Raw genomic sequence first — 15,104 nt, 5'->3', positions numbered from 1 at the left:
CAGAGAGAGAGAAACATTGCTGTGAGAGAGAAATATCTATTCATTGCCTCCTGCACATGCCCCAACCGGGGCTCGAACCTGCAATGTGAGTATGTGCCCTGATTGGAATCAAACCCACCACCTCCTGGTGCACCGGACGATGCTCCAACCAACTGAGCCACACTGACCAGGACATTTTAAATGTTGATAGATAACATGTGATAGGAAGGATACCTAGGATTTAGTGGCTGCTTTAAGACAGAGAATGAAATCAAAAGTTGGCTTAAAGATTTGTAATGAATATTTGCAAACAATTCAAAAGACTTTCAGAGAATGAGATTCTTCTCCCCCCGCTCCCCCCCCCCCCCCCCCCCGGAATAACCCTTTGGAATGTACCAACGACCTTTCTACACTTTCTTCCACTCACACTGTTTAAGCCAGGAGTGCCAAAATGAAGAAACACTTTGAAAACGGCATGGTAAGTGCACGATAACGAGAACTATGTTCTTCCCTTCCCCATGCCCAGGGCCTTAACTGCACATCGTTGTTATGGGTTGAATTGTGCCCTGACCCCCAGTACCTCAGAATACGACCTCATTTGGAGAAAGTTCAAATTCAGGCACTAGCGTGGCCCTTACTCTAATATGACCAGTGTCTTATAAACCAGAAAAGTGTGAGGCACAGACAGAGGGAAAGATGCAGGGGACAGACGCCGCCTGCAGGCCCAGAGAGAGGCCTGGAGTGTCAGTCCCTCACCCTCAGAGGAACCGGCCCTGCCAACTCCTTGATTTGGGACTTCCCACCTCCACAATGTGAGACAAGGAGTCTCCATTTTTTATGCCGCCCAGTTGGTGGTAGCTTGTTATGATGGCCCCAGGAAACTAGCGGAATTGTCATTCTTAGTTTTAATTTGGATTAACCAAGGTCCTTGGTTTATGATCCATTGTCATCATTGGGCTGTGAATGTACAGCTAAAATTTTGTTACTTACTTATTTTTAATGAGGAATTCACATCTGTGAACCCATCTTCCAAAACAGAAATAGGACCGGGAAATGACTCACCTCTTCTCCTACATTCCCCATGAACATCACCCCGTCCCGCCCACCGTCAGCCTGCATCCTCCACTCACCATTTCCTTGCCTTTCTTTCTGTACAGTTTGTATTCCTAAACTGCACATTAAAAACAGTCAGCGGTTGCCTTAAACTATAGGAAGGGTATGCTTTCATTGATTTTTGAGAGAGAGGTAGGGAGAGAGAAACACTGATGTGAGAGGTAAAATTGATTGGTTGTCTCCCCTATGGACCCTAAATGGGGATTGAGTCTGCAACCTAGGTCTGTGCCCCGATGGAATGGAACCTGCAACCTTTTTAGTACAGGTCGACACTCCAACCACCGGGTCTCAGGTCCAGGCAGCTGTATTTGTTACCTTCTTTTCTGCTTTGAAATAACATGTCCTGATGATGTCACCACTGCTCATTGGAAACCACTTCCTTTCTCATCCTTCCTTCCCCATTGTTCCTCCACTGTTAGCTGAAAGGCCTGATGGAGACCCTGAATTTCAGGAGGAGGAGCCTCCCTGGCCTGCATGCCCTGAGGCCCGGGGCTAACAGCTGCAGGGCACTTCAGGCCTCATTCTTCGTCATAGCTTTGTTCATGGTGATGCTCAGACACGTATCACAACCGCCCTGAGCACCTCATTCTTCAAGCGAAGCATTTCCCTTTGACACTAACCAGGAGGAAGGACTTGTGCAGTGGCCCCTGTTGCTCAGGTTTCAAATGGTGAGCAAAGGGAAATGTTAACATGAGTTAACCAGTTGTTTTGAGAAATAACCCCCAAAATAGTCTTTCCCCCTTAGGTTCCTGGTGGGGGCTGCGTGGCCATCCTTTCCTTGGGGAAGAGAGAAGTTTGAAGGAATGGGGGGGGGGGGGGGTTGGGGACAGAAGCCTGAGTGCTTGTGACCCACCAGTCTGCCCCCCTCTCCCTCGGTGACCTTGGACAAGCCACTGAGACAAATGGTGCTTAGAGATGCCCTCTAATCCTAAGATCAGGGACATACTGCCTGCCTTCTCTACTCTGCAAAACTCAACCCTTGCCTAGTTCTTAAAATGTCTAAGTGGGATCTATGGAACCAGTTCAGTTGTTCCTCATGATTCGAGTAAAATTTGGGGGGAACAAGGATTGGTGGCTCTATAGCATCCGTTTTGGCCATAACCCCCAGTCCTCACGCCCAGAGCTCCCCTTGGAGCCTCTGGAGGAGGACCTTCTGGGGCTGGTGGGGGCAGTTCACGTGGGTCTTTCACTCCTCCCGCTGCTCTGGGGACCAAGGGTCCTAAAGGCCACAGACAGGACATTCTCAACGGGAGAAAACCCAGAGGCTTGGAGAGGGGATGGGAAGGATGAATGGAGGAGGCTAGCCAGCGCCAACATTAAAGGAATGTGACCTTTGTGCCATAAATTAGGGGCTTGGCAGAAATGGCTTATTACGCAGCTGGGGGTTTGAAGTGTAGAATTTGCTGGGCTGGCAGATTAATCCCATTTATGCTGGGGAAAGTATTCCCTGACATTCAAGGATTTATTTGTTTGCTAATCTGCTTCAGACTCTAGAGGCCTTGCTACGAAAGTAGGAAAGGGTCAGAAAGGAGAGGTTGGGAAAAGGAAGCAGAGTTTTCATTCCTGGTTCTGCGGTCAGTTTTGTTAACCCAACACCCAACGAGGACTTCTAACATTCGGTAAACACACAGGCAAGCACGCTTTACTGCTGCTAGTTCAAAGTGAGGGTGGTCAGCCCTTGTTTGAGAGAGAAACAAATGGAAAACGTATTTAGGTTTCTAACAAGCTTTCCTCTTCATCACTAGGTTTATCGGGAGCAACCACCAATCATTATTTTAATTTAGCGCAGCCTTTTCCAATTTGTAGAATCCCTGCCACCTAAATGCAAACAAACATTTGCTTGCGGTTGCCTTTCCTCCTTTCAAAGCTCTTTTTCAGAGACTAGAACCTTCTCTTGGGTCAAGAGGTCCTTTTGTGCTGTTGCTCAGCCGAGCAAACACAACCCTTGACTGAGAGCAGAACCTCACCCTGCTGTTCATTCCCCGGGAGCCGGAGCGTTTGTGTTAAGAGACGGTTAAGCTTTTTTCGGGGAGGCATTTCCTTCCTTCCCTTCCTCACAGAAAGTTCTGCGTTATTTTTAGCATCACCCTGGCTCCGGCGGCATTGCGTCTGTGCACACGATCCCGTCACCATGACGCTCAGCGCACCTTCCCTCCCAGGAACTCCAGGCCTGACACACGTTAGTCAGTTCTCCCTGCACCCCCCTGAGATGCTGAGCGCGCCATTCCCAGGGGCATGTGATTATCCACAGTCTCTGATTTGCTAACATTCTTTTGCCGTCTTCTTGCCCAGTGTGCTCTCTAGTGGAGCTCACCTTTCGTTGAGTGGGGCTGGCCGCTTAAGTCCAGGGTCAAGGAATGAACCAAAAGCGAAAGGCAAGAAAGATGTGCACTGTGGTGACAGGAAGAGACCCCACAGGCCGGGACAGACAACCTCCGCCCAGACTGCTGGACCAGCGCCTGGGATTCGGAGCTCCTGGGCCAGGCCAAGGTTGCTGGGGTCTACGATGCGGAACCGTAACCCGCCCGACCAGGTGAAAAGTACCACTTACCCCAGAAGCCACTGGGAAACCCGTCCCGTCCCGCTCCTTGGCTGGGGGAACTGGCCTTGCGCTACAGCCGCCCTGTGCGAGGTCTCCAGGGGCACGGCTTACTGTAAGAAAACCTCCCCAAGCCTCAACATTTTACACGTTTGGGCCTTGGTGACTTGCAAAACGTTCTAATGTGTGTTAATATTCTGTATCTCCTCCAATGACGCCCTCTCCCCACACCTAGCTTTTACTAGACATGCTGTTACTAAACAGGAGCTGCGCGGAGGAACACAGTGGTGAAGTTTTAAAGGCGAACCCTGGAGAGAAAGGGCCAGACTGACCTCTTGACTGAACCCAGAAAGCCTGTAGAAGCGGTCAGAATGGCCAATATTGTCCTTCAACTCGCAGCCAACAGGCTCTTTTGCATTTATTCAAACTCCCCTCAAGTTTCTGAACAATTCAGGTCATATGGAGAGGGCGAAGCACAGAAGGCCACGGAAATGTCTTCTGTGGAAATATGCAAATAAAGGAGGAGCATGTTGTTGTTAAATAAATCTGGCACAGAAGCCACATGATTTTCCTTCACTGACCATGAAAACTGGGGATAAAATGTGTGCGGGTTTTAGGCTTTTCTACACTAAAATCGAGGAGGAGTTTTAAAAATAATATGAATTTGAAATAAAATGTAAGCATTTGATTGATGACGGAATCTTTGTGCTCTGATTTCCTGATCACGGACTGCAGTGGGCCCTTAGTGGTACCTGGCATCTTACTACACTTCCATGGGCCATTTCCTCCCTCCACCATCCTCCTTCGTCCCTTCCTCCTCCTCCGTCCCTTCCTCTTCCTCTGTCCTCAAACTCAGCTGAGAGTACAGCTTCCTATTCACTGTGAAAAGCAGTCCTACATTTCCACCCAGTCTCTCTGCCTGCTGCCTGAAGCACCTGCCCCGCTGGTCCCTCTGCATCCAGAGGCCTCTGTGTGCTCCTGGTCAAGGCCACGCCTGCCTCCGGCCCTGGGTCCTGCACTCTTTCCTGTCTTTGCCACTTCCAGGGCTAGATCTAGGCCTGACTACTTCGTCTTTAATATATCAGGGAAGCTCTGGCATCTCAACCTTATGAAACAAACGTAGGCCACTGTTGAGACCATTTCAGACAACCAACTGAACTCCACTGCATTTAGAATATTTCATGCAAATACCAAACTGATGATGGGCATAGAGAGAGAGGGAGAGAGGAAAGAGATACTTTTGGCTAAAAGAATTCCAAGAGATTTGAAATGAGAGAAGCTCTATAAACCATCAAACTCAACACAGCGCTGGCTTCCCATTGCCAACTGGTTGAAATCTACACTTCCCATGTTTGGCAGATGCAGGAGGCATTGTTTGGGAATAGAGGAAAACAAAGTTATATAATTATGATAAACTATGTTATATACCTTACTTCCAATCTAAATGTTGAGTATATTTATTTGTTTTTGTCATGAGAACTTCCAAGAAAGATTTTGACCATGTACATTTTAAAGACAATGAAAGTATTCAGGAAATTCAAGAAACAATGTACTTTCCTATAATAAACAGGCATGCTAGTAAATGTCACGATGTGCTCTGCAGGCATTCGGGAAGAACCCCTTTCCTTGTCTTTCCCAGCTTCCTAGGGCCGTCTGCCTTTCTTGGCTACCGGCTTCTTCCTCCATCTTCAAGGCCAGCAATGGAGCATCAATCTCTCTCATCTCTCCTCTGATTGATTCCCCCACCTCTCCCTTTCCATTTTAAAGGCCCTTATGATGACATCAAGAAAATCCAGCTCACTCATCTCAAGAGCCTTAATCACATCTGCAAAGCCCCTTTTGCCATGGAAGGTATCACTGAATTCACAGTTTCTGGGGGTTAGGACGCGGACATCCGTGTGTGTGTGTGTGTGTGTGTGTTTTTACTATTTCCACCACAAAAAAGTTTAATTTGTTTTACATTTTGTTCTCCAAAGAGCTGTTGAATCAATCATCTCTGTTTTGTTTTATTGTTGTCATTAATTTCAGCTCTTATCTTTATAGTTTCCTGAATTTTGGAGTTCTTTACAATAATTTATTTATTTTTTAAAAATATATTTTATTGATTTTTTTACATAAAGGGAGAGGGATAGAGAGTTAGAAACATCGTTGAGAGAGAAACATCGATCAGCTGCCTCCTGCACACCTCCTACTGGGGATGTGCCCACAACCAAGGTACATGCCCTTGACTGGAATCGAACCTGGGACCTTTTAGTCCGCAGGCCGACGCTCCATCCACTGAGCCAAACTGGTTAGGGCTACAATAATTTTTTTAGAACAATGCTTAATTTGATTCATCTTAATTAATAGAAGTGTTTAGGTCTATAAATTACCCTCCCTGAAGAGTGTTAATTGTATTGAGATTTTGATGTATTTTCCTATTTTGATTTCCTCTTTGATTAAAGAATAATTTCAAAAATGAATTTTGAACTTCTAAGCAGATGGTGTTTTGTTTTCTTTCAGTTGTTTCTACATTTCTTTAGTTTTATTACAAGGTGGTTATAGAGCAATTTTGCATCATTTCTGTTTTTTCAAATATATATATTGTGCGTGCGCGCACTGTTTTATATAATTATATAGATTATTCAATGAGAGCATGAAACAATTACATTATCTGTTCCCAGAGTTTAAGTGTGTATCTAAGTTTTTGGGTTCTCTATATCTTGGAGATAATTTCTAGGTCAGTTTATAACAATCTTTATTATTTTTTACAGTATTATAATGTTCCATTGTATGGAAGTACCATAACTTAAATATCCCCTACTGATAAATATTTGAATTGCTCTGATATTTTGCTATTGTAACAAATGAGGCTGAAATGAATACATTACCATGATCTGGTAAATAATATGTCATTCTGTGGGAGGATATCTGTGGAATAAATTATAAATCAATCCGTTTCCTGAGCTTTCTTCTCTTTCAGTCTTATTCAATTGTTTAATATCTCCCGAGTCACATTTCTGAGACTTCAAAGAAGTTGAATTCTAAAATTTTCTTTTCTTTCCTCAGAAAATGTCCCTCCTAATGTGCTCCAGCTCTGTTTTTTGGATTCAGTACTTTGTTTCTCCCCGACTTCCAACCTTCCCCCCAGATTTTTGGTGTAGTCCCCCTGCTGCTATTTCCATCTCGGGTATTTCAGTCTGTGGTCATTCCTGGCCCCCAAATACTCTGTGCTCCACATCCTTGCCTCCCCTATTTACCTGTCAACATTTTCATTATGATTATGTTGGTGCAAATAGTATTTTAATTGCTGTGGGCTTATGATTAATATATGAACATATTACATGTCAGTTCCCTTCTCACTTAACTCTATTTGACTGATTTTTAATATGCACGTTTTCCATATTTTCATGTTTCTGAAATCAGGGTGTGATAATAATATTCAAATCACAGTTCTTTATATTTCTTCCCAAAAAATGTTTTAAAATTAATAGTCTCACCATTGATGGTGTTTTGAAACCAGTACGGTATTTCCTACACATCTCAAGCAGAGTGTGTTGAACTTCCTGAATTCTTTTTAAGTTGGTCCAAAATGTGTTGTACCGGACGCATAGCCTTTGAAGTATTTCACATCTGTTCCCTAATTTCAGTATAGTTGAACTTGATTTTCCTTTCTTTTCATTTCCTTGGTTTTTGTTGTGTGGTGTGTACGTGTTGACACTTTAACCATCTTTCCAGAAATGTTTACCATTAAGTATGAAAGAGGAGTCTGTAAGTTTCCCAATGATTTTGTAAGCCATTAAAAACCCCGTAACATGTCTCTTTCTGCTCAGATTTGCTGGAGTGAATTCTGTTTCCCCAAAGTGAGCCCGCTCCCCCCGCAAGTAGAGTCTACTGGGGGTATATCTGGCAGAGACGTTAGGTTACAAAGCCGATCTATTCAATTGTAATCATGAAAAGTGAAGGAAGGAAAGCAAATGAATGTGGAGCTTTAGAAGTCCTATACTTGGAAACCACTGTCAGTTCAATCCATATACAATTCCCGAGGTGCTTGGTGTGTGCACCTCCCTAAAGAAAAGACTCAGGGAAATGGGACAAAATGAACTGAGACTCTAACAACCTCACATGCAGGCCAGGGAAGTCATTGTAGTCTATCTCTACAGCAACTTTCTGTAGCTTTCTCTTGATTAAGATAAATTAAACATATACCCAAGTTTGGTTTTCCCATAAATCCAATAATTATGTTTCCAAAATGGAAAATCTATACATTATTTTTAAAACCTGTTTTACACATTAGAAATAACACAGAACTGAACATTTTTCAAGCTAAGTTAGGGCAGTCAGTATTTAGCTTATAAATACACTTTCTTTGTCATGAAGAAGTACAAGTTTAAGCCATTTTTCTAAGTTTTGTTGTTATAAGGAAACACTAATTTCACTATTCAAACTAAAGTCTCTTGGAAAAAGAGTGTCAATTTGAATATGCCCAAAACCCTGAAAAGAATCTGGACCAAAGACAAAATTTTACCAAACAGATGCCAAAAAAGCATTTTCTTTCGTTGCTGAACTTAATTTTTCCATGAACTATACTGTGTATTCAATCACAAACAAACCCAATAACAGGATCATACACTGTTTTAAATCCACAAACACAAGACTTTGGAATCAGAAGTAAAACCCTCATGGAGATGACACAGAGGTAAACTGTTATTAGTGACACCTGACTCTTTTTTGTGACTCAGATTTTTACTGGTACTGTTGTCAATTGGCATAAATTTCAAATAAAGGAATATCATGGCCTTTTCAATGGTAATAACTAGCTATCTACAGATATAAAACATAATTGGTGTGTAATAAAGATGTAGTACTCTAAAAATCTTTTTCAAATCAATAAAAATGTATTTTAAAAACAAACAAATTCTTAACTTTCAACTTCTTTCTTCTAATGCTCACCTAAAAACTAACTTTTGTTACCAAGAAATGTCTCTCAACTTGTTTCCTGGCTCCTAAAAGCCTGACTTCTTATTTCCCTTCTTGCATTTATTCCATCGTACCCAGTCCTGATTTTCCAGACTCGTGGGGTAAGAGCACTGCGGACTGCTTTGGGAGACCATGGAATTGAGTTCAATGCTGTCTGCGATGTTGGTTAAAACACAGTAATGGCCACAGATGCATTTTGCCCTTGAACCGTAACATCTTTTAAAAATTATTATGAAATACTTAGGCAATACAAAAAGTGTAGACTGTATTACAATCAATGCTTGCAACCCCACCACTCAGCTTAAGATAGGACACTTTTCAACTTTTCTTCCCTGACGAAATTACTCCCCAGTATTTGGTGCTTTTCATCTCTATTCAGGTAGTCTTTTACTACACACCCCCACAAACAGCATATATTATTCTGTATGCCTTAAACATTAAATATTATGATAAGTATTCTTCTGAAACATTCTTTTTGTTCTGCAGCTTAGTTTTTTACTGCCTTCAGTACTGCATTGGGTGAGTATTCCATAGAGGTCCACTCTTGTATTGGTGGATATTAGGTTGTTTCCAGTTTCTTACTACTTCCGAACAATAGAGCTAAGATTTTCTGATTCATTTCTTCATTGAATACAACTTGCTCTGAGATATACACCAAGAACTGTTGAGTTACAGGGTCTTCCACATGACTTGACATGCCAGTTGCTTTCTGAAGTGATTGTACCACGTAAGCTCCTACAGCAGAGTGGGGGGCCTTGGGATTATAAACTCTGTAGGCAAGAGTCCTAGCTGTTGGAATCCCCTGTGGCCAGGCTGAGGATCTATTCCTCCAACTAGTGCAACTGCTAGTCATCCCAAGGATATTTCTAGCTCAGACACATGCTTTCATGTTAATTTCCAGGCTTTGAGCTTCTGTATCACAAAAGCCTTGTGAATTCAAATCCTGAAGCCATGGTCAGGCAAGTCCAGTCGGAATTCTCAGAGGGGCCTTTTTTCTTTTTTAATCCAAAGCACAGACCAAGAGAACAGAGGCTCCTTGAGGTCTCCCTGGCCAGCAGGAGGATTTCTTGTCTAGTCTGTTTCTACACTGAAGGTCTTTAAAGATCTGGCATTAAGTATGAGGCTCAGTTATAACCTCATGTCATATGGGCTGAAAGGTCCAAGTGACCTTTAACATCTGAACTCCTGGCTGGCTGAGATGGCCACCTTCCTCTCCACCACCCAGCTTGCAGCCCACAAGCCTGTGTGGGTTCAAGTTTACTGTTCTGGTTTTTATTTTATTGGCAATGGAGTTTAATTTTCATGTCCAGGCCGTTGGAAAAACATTTTTCTCTTATTCTCTTGTGCCCCCAGTACTTGTAGGAAAGAAGTTATGCTGCTCTCATAAGGGAAAATGGGAGCAAAAAAGTAATTTTGAGGTTCTATTTATTTCAATATATAAGCCTCATTTTCTACATCAGTGGAATCCAACAGAATTTCCTAGGGATGGAAATCCTATATAATAAAAGGGTAATATGCAAATAGATCAAATAGCAGAATGACCGGTCACTATGACGTGCACTGACCACCAGGGGGCAGACGCTCAACATAGGAGCTGCCCCCTCATGGTCAGTGCGTTCCCACAGGGGGAGCGCCACTCAGCCAGAAGCTGGGCTCAGGGCTGGCGAGCATAGCGGCAGTGGCGGGAGCCTCTCCCACCTCCGTGGCAGAACTAAGGTTGTCCAACTGCCAGCTTAGGCCTGCTCCCGGGAACGGGCCTAAGCCATCAGTTGGACATCCCCTGAGGGCTCCCGGACTGCAAGAGGGCGCAGGCTGAGCTGAGGAACACCCCCCCTACTCCCGAGTGCACAGATGTTGTGCACCAGGCCTCTAGTGTTCTATAATGCCTTCTGTCCCATATGGCGGGCACAAGTGCTAACATGTCTGATGAACTGAATTTTTAATACTATTTTAGTTAGAGTTTAAACTTAAATAGTCACATGTGACTGGTGTCTACTATATTTGACAGCACAGTTCTAAATAGTAGTAATAGTTTTCAACCCTCTGGTGATTTTATGTACTAACAAACCACTGAAGTCTGGGAACAAACCTTGCAAATCTACTTCTAATAGTTACAGAATGAAGTATCTGGATACGATTTCAGAATACCTGCCACCACAAAACTGTGTAGCCCCATTATTTTGATAATCAGGTATTTCTTGCCTGACTTGTCTTTCTGGGGATTTTCAAAGATCTACAGTGACCAGGTTTTAAGTGCACTTCTTTCCATTGCTAGGAAGGTAGGGAATCAAAGTCCAACAACTTTTCAAGGATATTTATGGAGTACTCAAGCGTTAAGAAACCTCAAGGATAAAATAACCAGAAATATAAATAAATGTATTTAGAATGCAACATGAGACAATATGATTGAGTGTACAATTTGGTTCATCTTTTAACTGAAAAGTTTATTGGTGACTGAAAATGTGCACAAGTTAAAACATGAACACTTTATATGATTCATTTCTAGCATCTGATGAAAAAACACCAAGAACTTCTCTAGGACTGGACTGGGCTTATATTTTCAATTTTTTAAAATTTTAAAGGGCATTACAGTATATGAAGGGACTCTTATTTCTTTGTTCTTTAACTGCCATAAGTATAGATTAATGTGGCTGAAGCAAAAATGCAGGTATGAATATAATGAGAACCAGTATGTATTTGGAAACAAGGCCACATAAGGTTGGCAGGTGCTTCTGGCCATTTCATTGTTTGGCCTTCAAAAATAAAGATTTGCAAATATTTCCCACCATGCGTCATCCACATGCATTCTCTCTGTTCTTGTATAAAACTGATGCCTAGGTTTGGCATTTAGGAATGCACTGAAATGGGCTCTGAAGTAAGAAAAGCATTTCATGGGATGAAGGAACCAGGTCAAAAGTGAAAAAGCTAGAAGTTTACATTTTAAAACTCAGCACACATTTCCAGGTAAAACTGATTTAAACCTCTGTCCTGAGATTTTCATTTTATCCATATGATTTAAAATGTCTACAAGAACTGAAGCCCCTTAATTCCAGTCAACCAATTTCAGACATTTTGTTTCTTAAGAATTTCTTTTTTTAACATTCTCAACACAAAATTTTAAAATGAAACAAATTTTCTCTAGGAAGCATTTTTAGCATAACGAAGGGGTATGTTTTTTCAGAGTGTATGAAGCCCACTCTTCTCTTGATAATCTTCATAGAAACGTCTCAGTGACTCGTGAATTCTGGGCGTCACAGTGCTCAAGGCTTGAGTGAAATGTTTTTTCCTGATGCATTTGGCTTTAATGTCTTCTTCTAGCGCCAGAAGGGCGGCCTCTCTACAGACGGCGATGACCTAAGGGGAGAGAGAAGGCAATCAATATTGGTTTTTAGAAATGTAGCATTTTGGTGTAACTTCTGCAACTATAAGCACATTGCTAAACCTATTCCACTTACATTTTCAAAAGGATAAAAAGTCATCACCTTCATTCCCAAACAACGCATTAAGTACTCAGAACCAGGAGCAGCAACATAATCAAGATAACGGCCCTTGCTTACAACTGTAAAGGTGGAACAGACCGGCAGGCACAAATGTCTCACGCAGGACTATGAAGGATGAGTGTGTATGTGTGGCGGGGCAGGGAAGGAGGCACTATAGTGAAGTCTGGCTCATCAGCACACCTGGCCACGCACAGAATCGCCACATTCCTTTCAGCCTTTGATGTATTACCAACATGTAAAAGCATTTCTTTATGTGCATCTCTTTAATGTGTTCTTAAATCTCGGGAATATCAGATCGAGTTGTCTCTGTTTACTTTGGAGAGCTGCGTTAGAACAGAGAAGTGAATTCTGTTTACTCAGCCAGGGAAGCTGAAAGAATGGCAAAGAATGGGGGGTGGGGGTGGGGGGTGGGTAGAGTGAGGGCAGAGTGGGCGGTGGGGAACCGGAAGGGAGGCAGGTTCAAGTCTCGAATCCTGAAAATGTGTTTTTAAGCTCTCTACTCTTCAGACAGCGGAAGCAGGCTGATGGCAGTGTCATTCTAAAGACACATTACTGTGGTGAAAGGGGCTTGTGGGATGAAAAGAGAGATTGTGATTTTCAGGGCAACAGGGAAAACAGTGATTGATACTGACTGCGCCCTTCTATCGGTAAATGAAAGGGCCAGCTGAAACGCATTTGTCCAGCCATTCAGCATATTTTCTCTGTTTGTTCACTTATTGAAAAGGCTCCTCTGCTTATGCTGGGCTAATGGCTGCCAAAGCAATTCAGTCCCTTTTTAGGGGATTTAGCAGCATGTTTTTAGGAAGCTTTCAAAAAAAACATGCATAGATTTAGGTGGCTTTGTCAAATTACGACAATGACACTGTTAATTCTGGGCTTCATTAATGAGCACCGAAGTTGACTGCCAAGGTTCTGCATGTTAATGCTTTTCCAGAAAGAGTGGCCACCAACTTGAGGGAAAACATAAAACTTCAGGGATTAGTAAAACACCTTCATCACATATGCTGGTGCAAAAAGAGTTATTTTGAAAATAAGACATGATAAATAATAAGCACGGTAAGAGGGTGGAGTGCCCAGCATGGTAACCTAGCAATTCAATGGTCCCACTATGTGCCAAAGAGAACTGGGGGACCTCTTTGAAGAGCTGTGAAGGGATCAAGTGGGAACAGCCTCAACCCTCCCACCCTCCTTCTGAGCAGCACTTTCCTCATCCGGGTAAGAATGTGAAGCACTGATTGTGAGGCTAAAAAGTCGGAAGAAGGTCCAGAGGGGAGGAGGCAGAGAGGACTGGATTTTCTGCTGGCGGTGGAGTCCAGCCCTCTGACAGTTCAGGAACGTTCCCACTGCCTTGCTCCCTCTCAGGCTAAGTGGAGTAGAGAAGCCATCACTCTGGCAAGGCCACGTCTTCACACTTCAGAACTGAGACTTAGCTCACAGAGCATCATGCTACGAACATTTACTGAGTACATGCCACGTGTGCCAGACAACTACTCATGACTGTGCTGACTGACTGCTATGTGACTAGTGCCCCAGGTTTATGTACAATGCAGTGATCAGCTAATGTGAAGTCTTGATGGGAGCATGGCAAATGGAGTGGCCAGATGAGCTCGTGTAGGGAGGTGGTGGAGGGAAGGGGGAAGGGTGTTGGGGGGGTTGGTTGAGTTGAGGAAAGGAGAGGTGACTGAAAGGCTGCCTGGAGCCTCTCAAAGTTCCTGGAATTTGGTTCACAGAGCTACTCGGTAGGTGATTAATTCTGCCGGCACATGTGAGAAAGTTCACAGTCTAATAGGCTTCCTCTCAATACACAGAAATAAAACTGGAAGAAGAAATGACTATACTCCTGTAATTCCTGGATTCTCCAGGTAGTCTGATGTGTCAAGGTAGAGCAGGTGGGTAGTGACAGGTCATTGAGGCCTCAAAGGCTGTCCTTGGGGTCAGCTCCCCTGAGTAATTGTTCTTTGCAGGTCAGCTTTTCTTCTTCCGTATCTGCATCTATAGATTTTTCTCTAAGCGGTAAATTGCATTTTGCCCTTATGTGGTAGCTTCCATGGCAGTGACAGAGGGGCCTAGATGGTGAGATGTGGTCAGAGCAATCACAGACACTTGAAAGCTGGATGTTTGTAACTTGCGGCCTCTAGAGTATGTTAACATTTGAGAAATTCCCTGTAATAGTTAGTACTGGCCTGACCCTTACTTAACAATTCCATCCAACCTGGAGATCTACAAATCTGTGAGATACAGAAAACTTGGACAGTTTTGACGAGAGTGCTGAGAAATGTGTGGATTAGGCACAGATGACATTTAGAACCTTTGAGAGACAATGACAAGGGAAACAGCGGCAGAATCCTGGCCCTTGAGGACCGCCCAGGAAGGTGTCCTCCTGTGTTTGCAGCTGTTCGCACTTCCAGGGTGGCAGGAGGACTACCTGAACGCAACACTTTGCTTTGATAAATGTCACCCTGCTTCTTTTTATTCACAAGGACACTCTGAAGAACCAGCCAATTAGGCAGTCCTTTGCACCACTTTTATTTTCCTATCATATTTGCTTAGCAATACACAACCTGTAACTGAGAGGAAATAGTACACTACTCATAACTGACCAGTCATGCTTTCATCAATCACACCTACTGAATAGCTCCTCTGTGCAACACCTAGGTGAGGCCTGGTGTAGCATCTAGAGATGTCCAAGACACAGTACCTGTCTTCTGATGCTCCCAAACCAGGAGGTATAGACAGCAGCTAACTGCGTGTGGCAAAGGCAAAGTACTTTGGTGGGGAGAGAAGGAAGAAATTAGTGCTTCATAAACCGGAGTGGGAAGGACAGAATTTAGATATTATACAAGGAAGGAAATGGCATTCTGAGCAGAAGGAATAAAGTGAGCAAAGAAATGGCAAGGTGGGGAAGGAGACCAAAATGGAGAACTAAAAATAAAAGAGTAATTCCATAAAAAAAAAGGGGGGGGGGGCACTAAAAAGAGCAAGGATAGTTTTCAGAAGTCACGAGGGCCACAATG

General features: G+C 43.3%; 1 protein-coding gene across 1 annotated transcript in view; it reads right to left on the bottom strand.

Annotated features, from left to right (window-relative positions):
- Nucleotides 1–11,018: 11,018 nt before the first annotated feature.
- The window catches only part of AFG2A (AFG2 AAA ATPase homolog A), a 240,428-nt gene continuing 236,342 nt past the window's right edge, over nucleotides 11,019–15,104 (bottom strand). Inside the window, exon 16 of the mRNA XM_070417201.1 lies at nucleotides 11,019–11,944. Within this exon, the coding sequence (XP_070273302.1) occupies nucleotides 11,768–11,944 (177 nt within the window). The 3' untranslated portion in view covers nucleotides 11,019–11,767. The remainder of the gene's footprint in view (nucleotides 11,945–15,104) is intronic.

This window comes from Myotis yumanensis, unplaced genomic scaffold (genome assembly GCF_028538775.1).
Source record: "Myotis yumanensis isolate MYYU_CA2020_CCGP unplaced genomic scaffold, mMyoYum1.0.hap1 SCAF_5, whole genome shotgun sequence".
Lineage (NCBI taxonomy): Eukaryota > Metazoa > Chordata > Mammalia > Chiroptera > Vespertilionidae > Myotis > Myotis yumanensis.
This window is presented reverse-complemented; position numbering and strand designations above follow the sequence as displayed.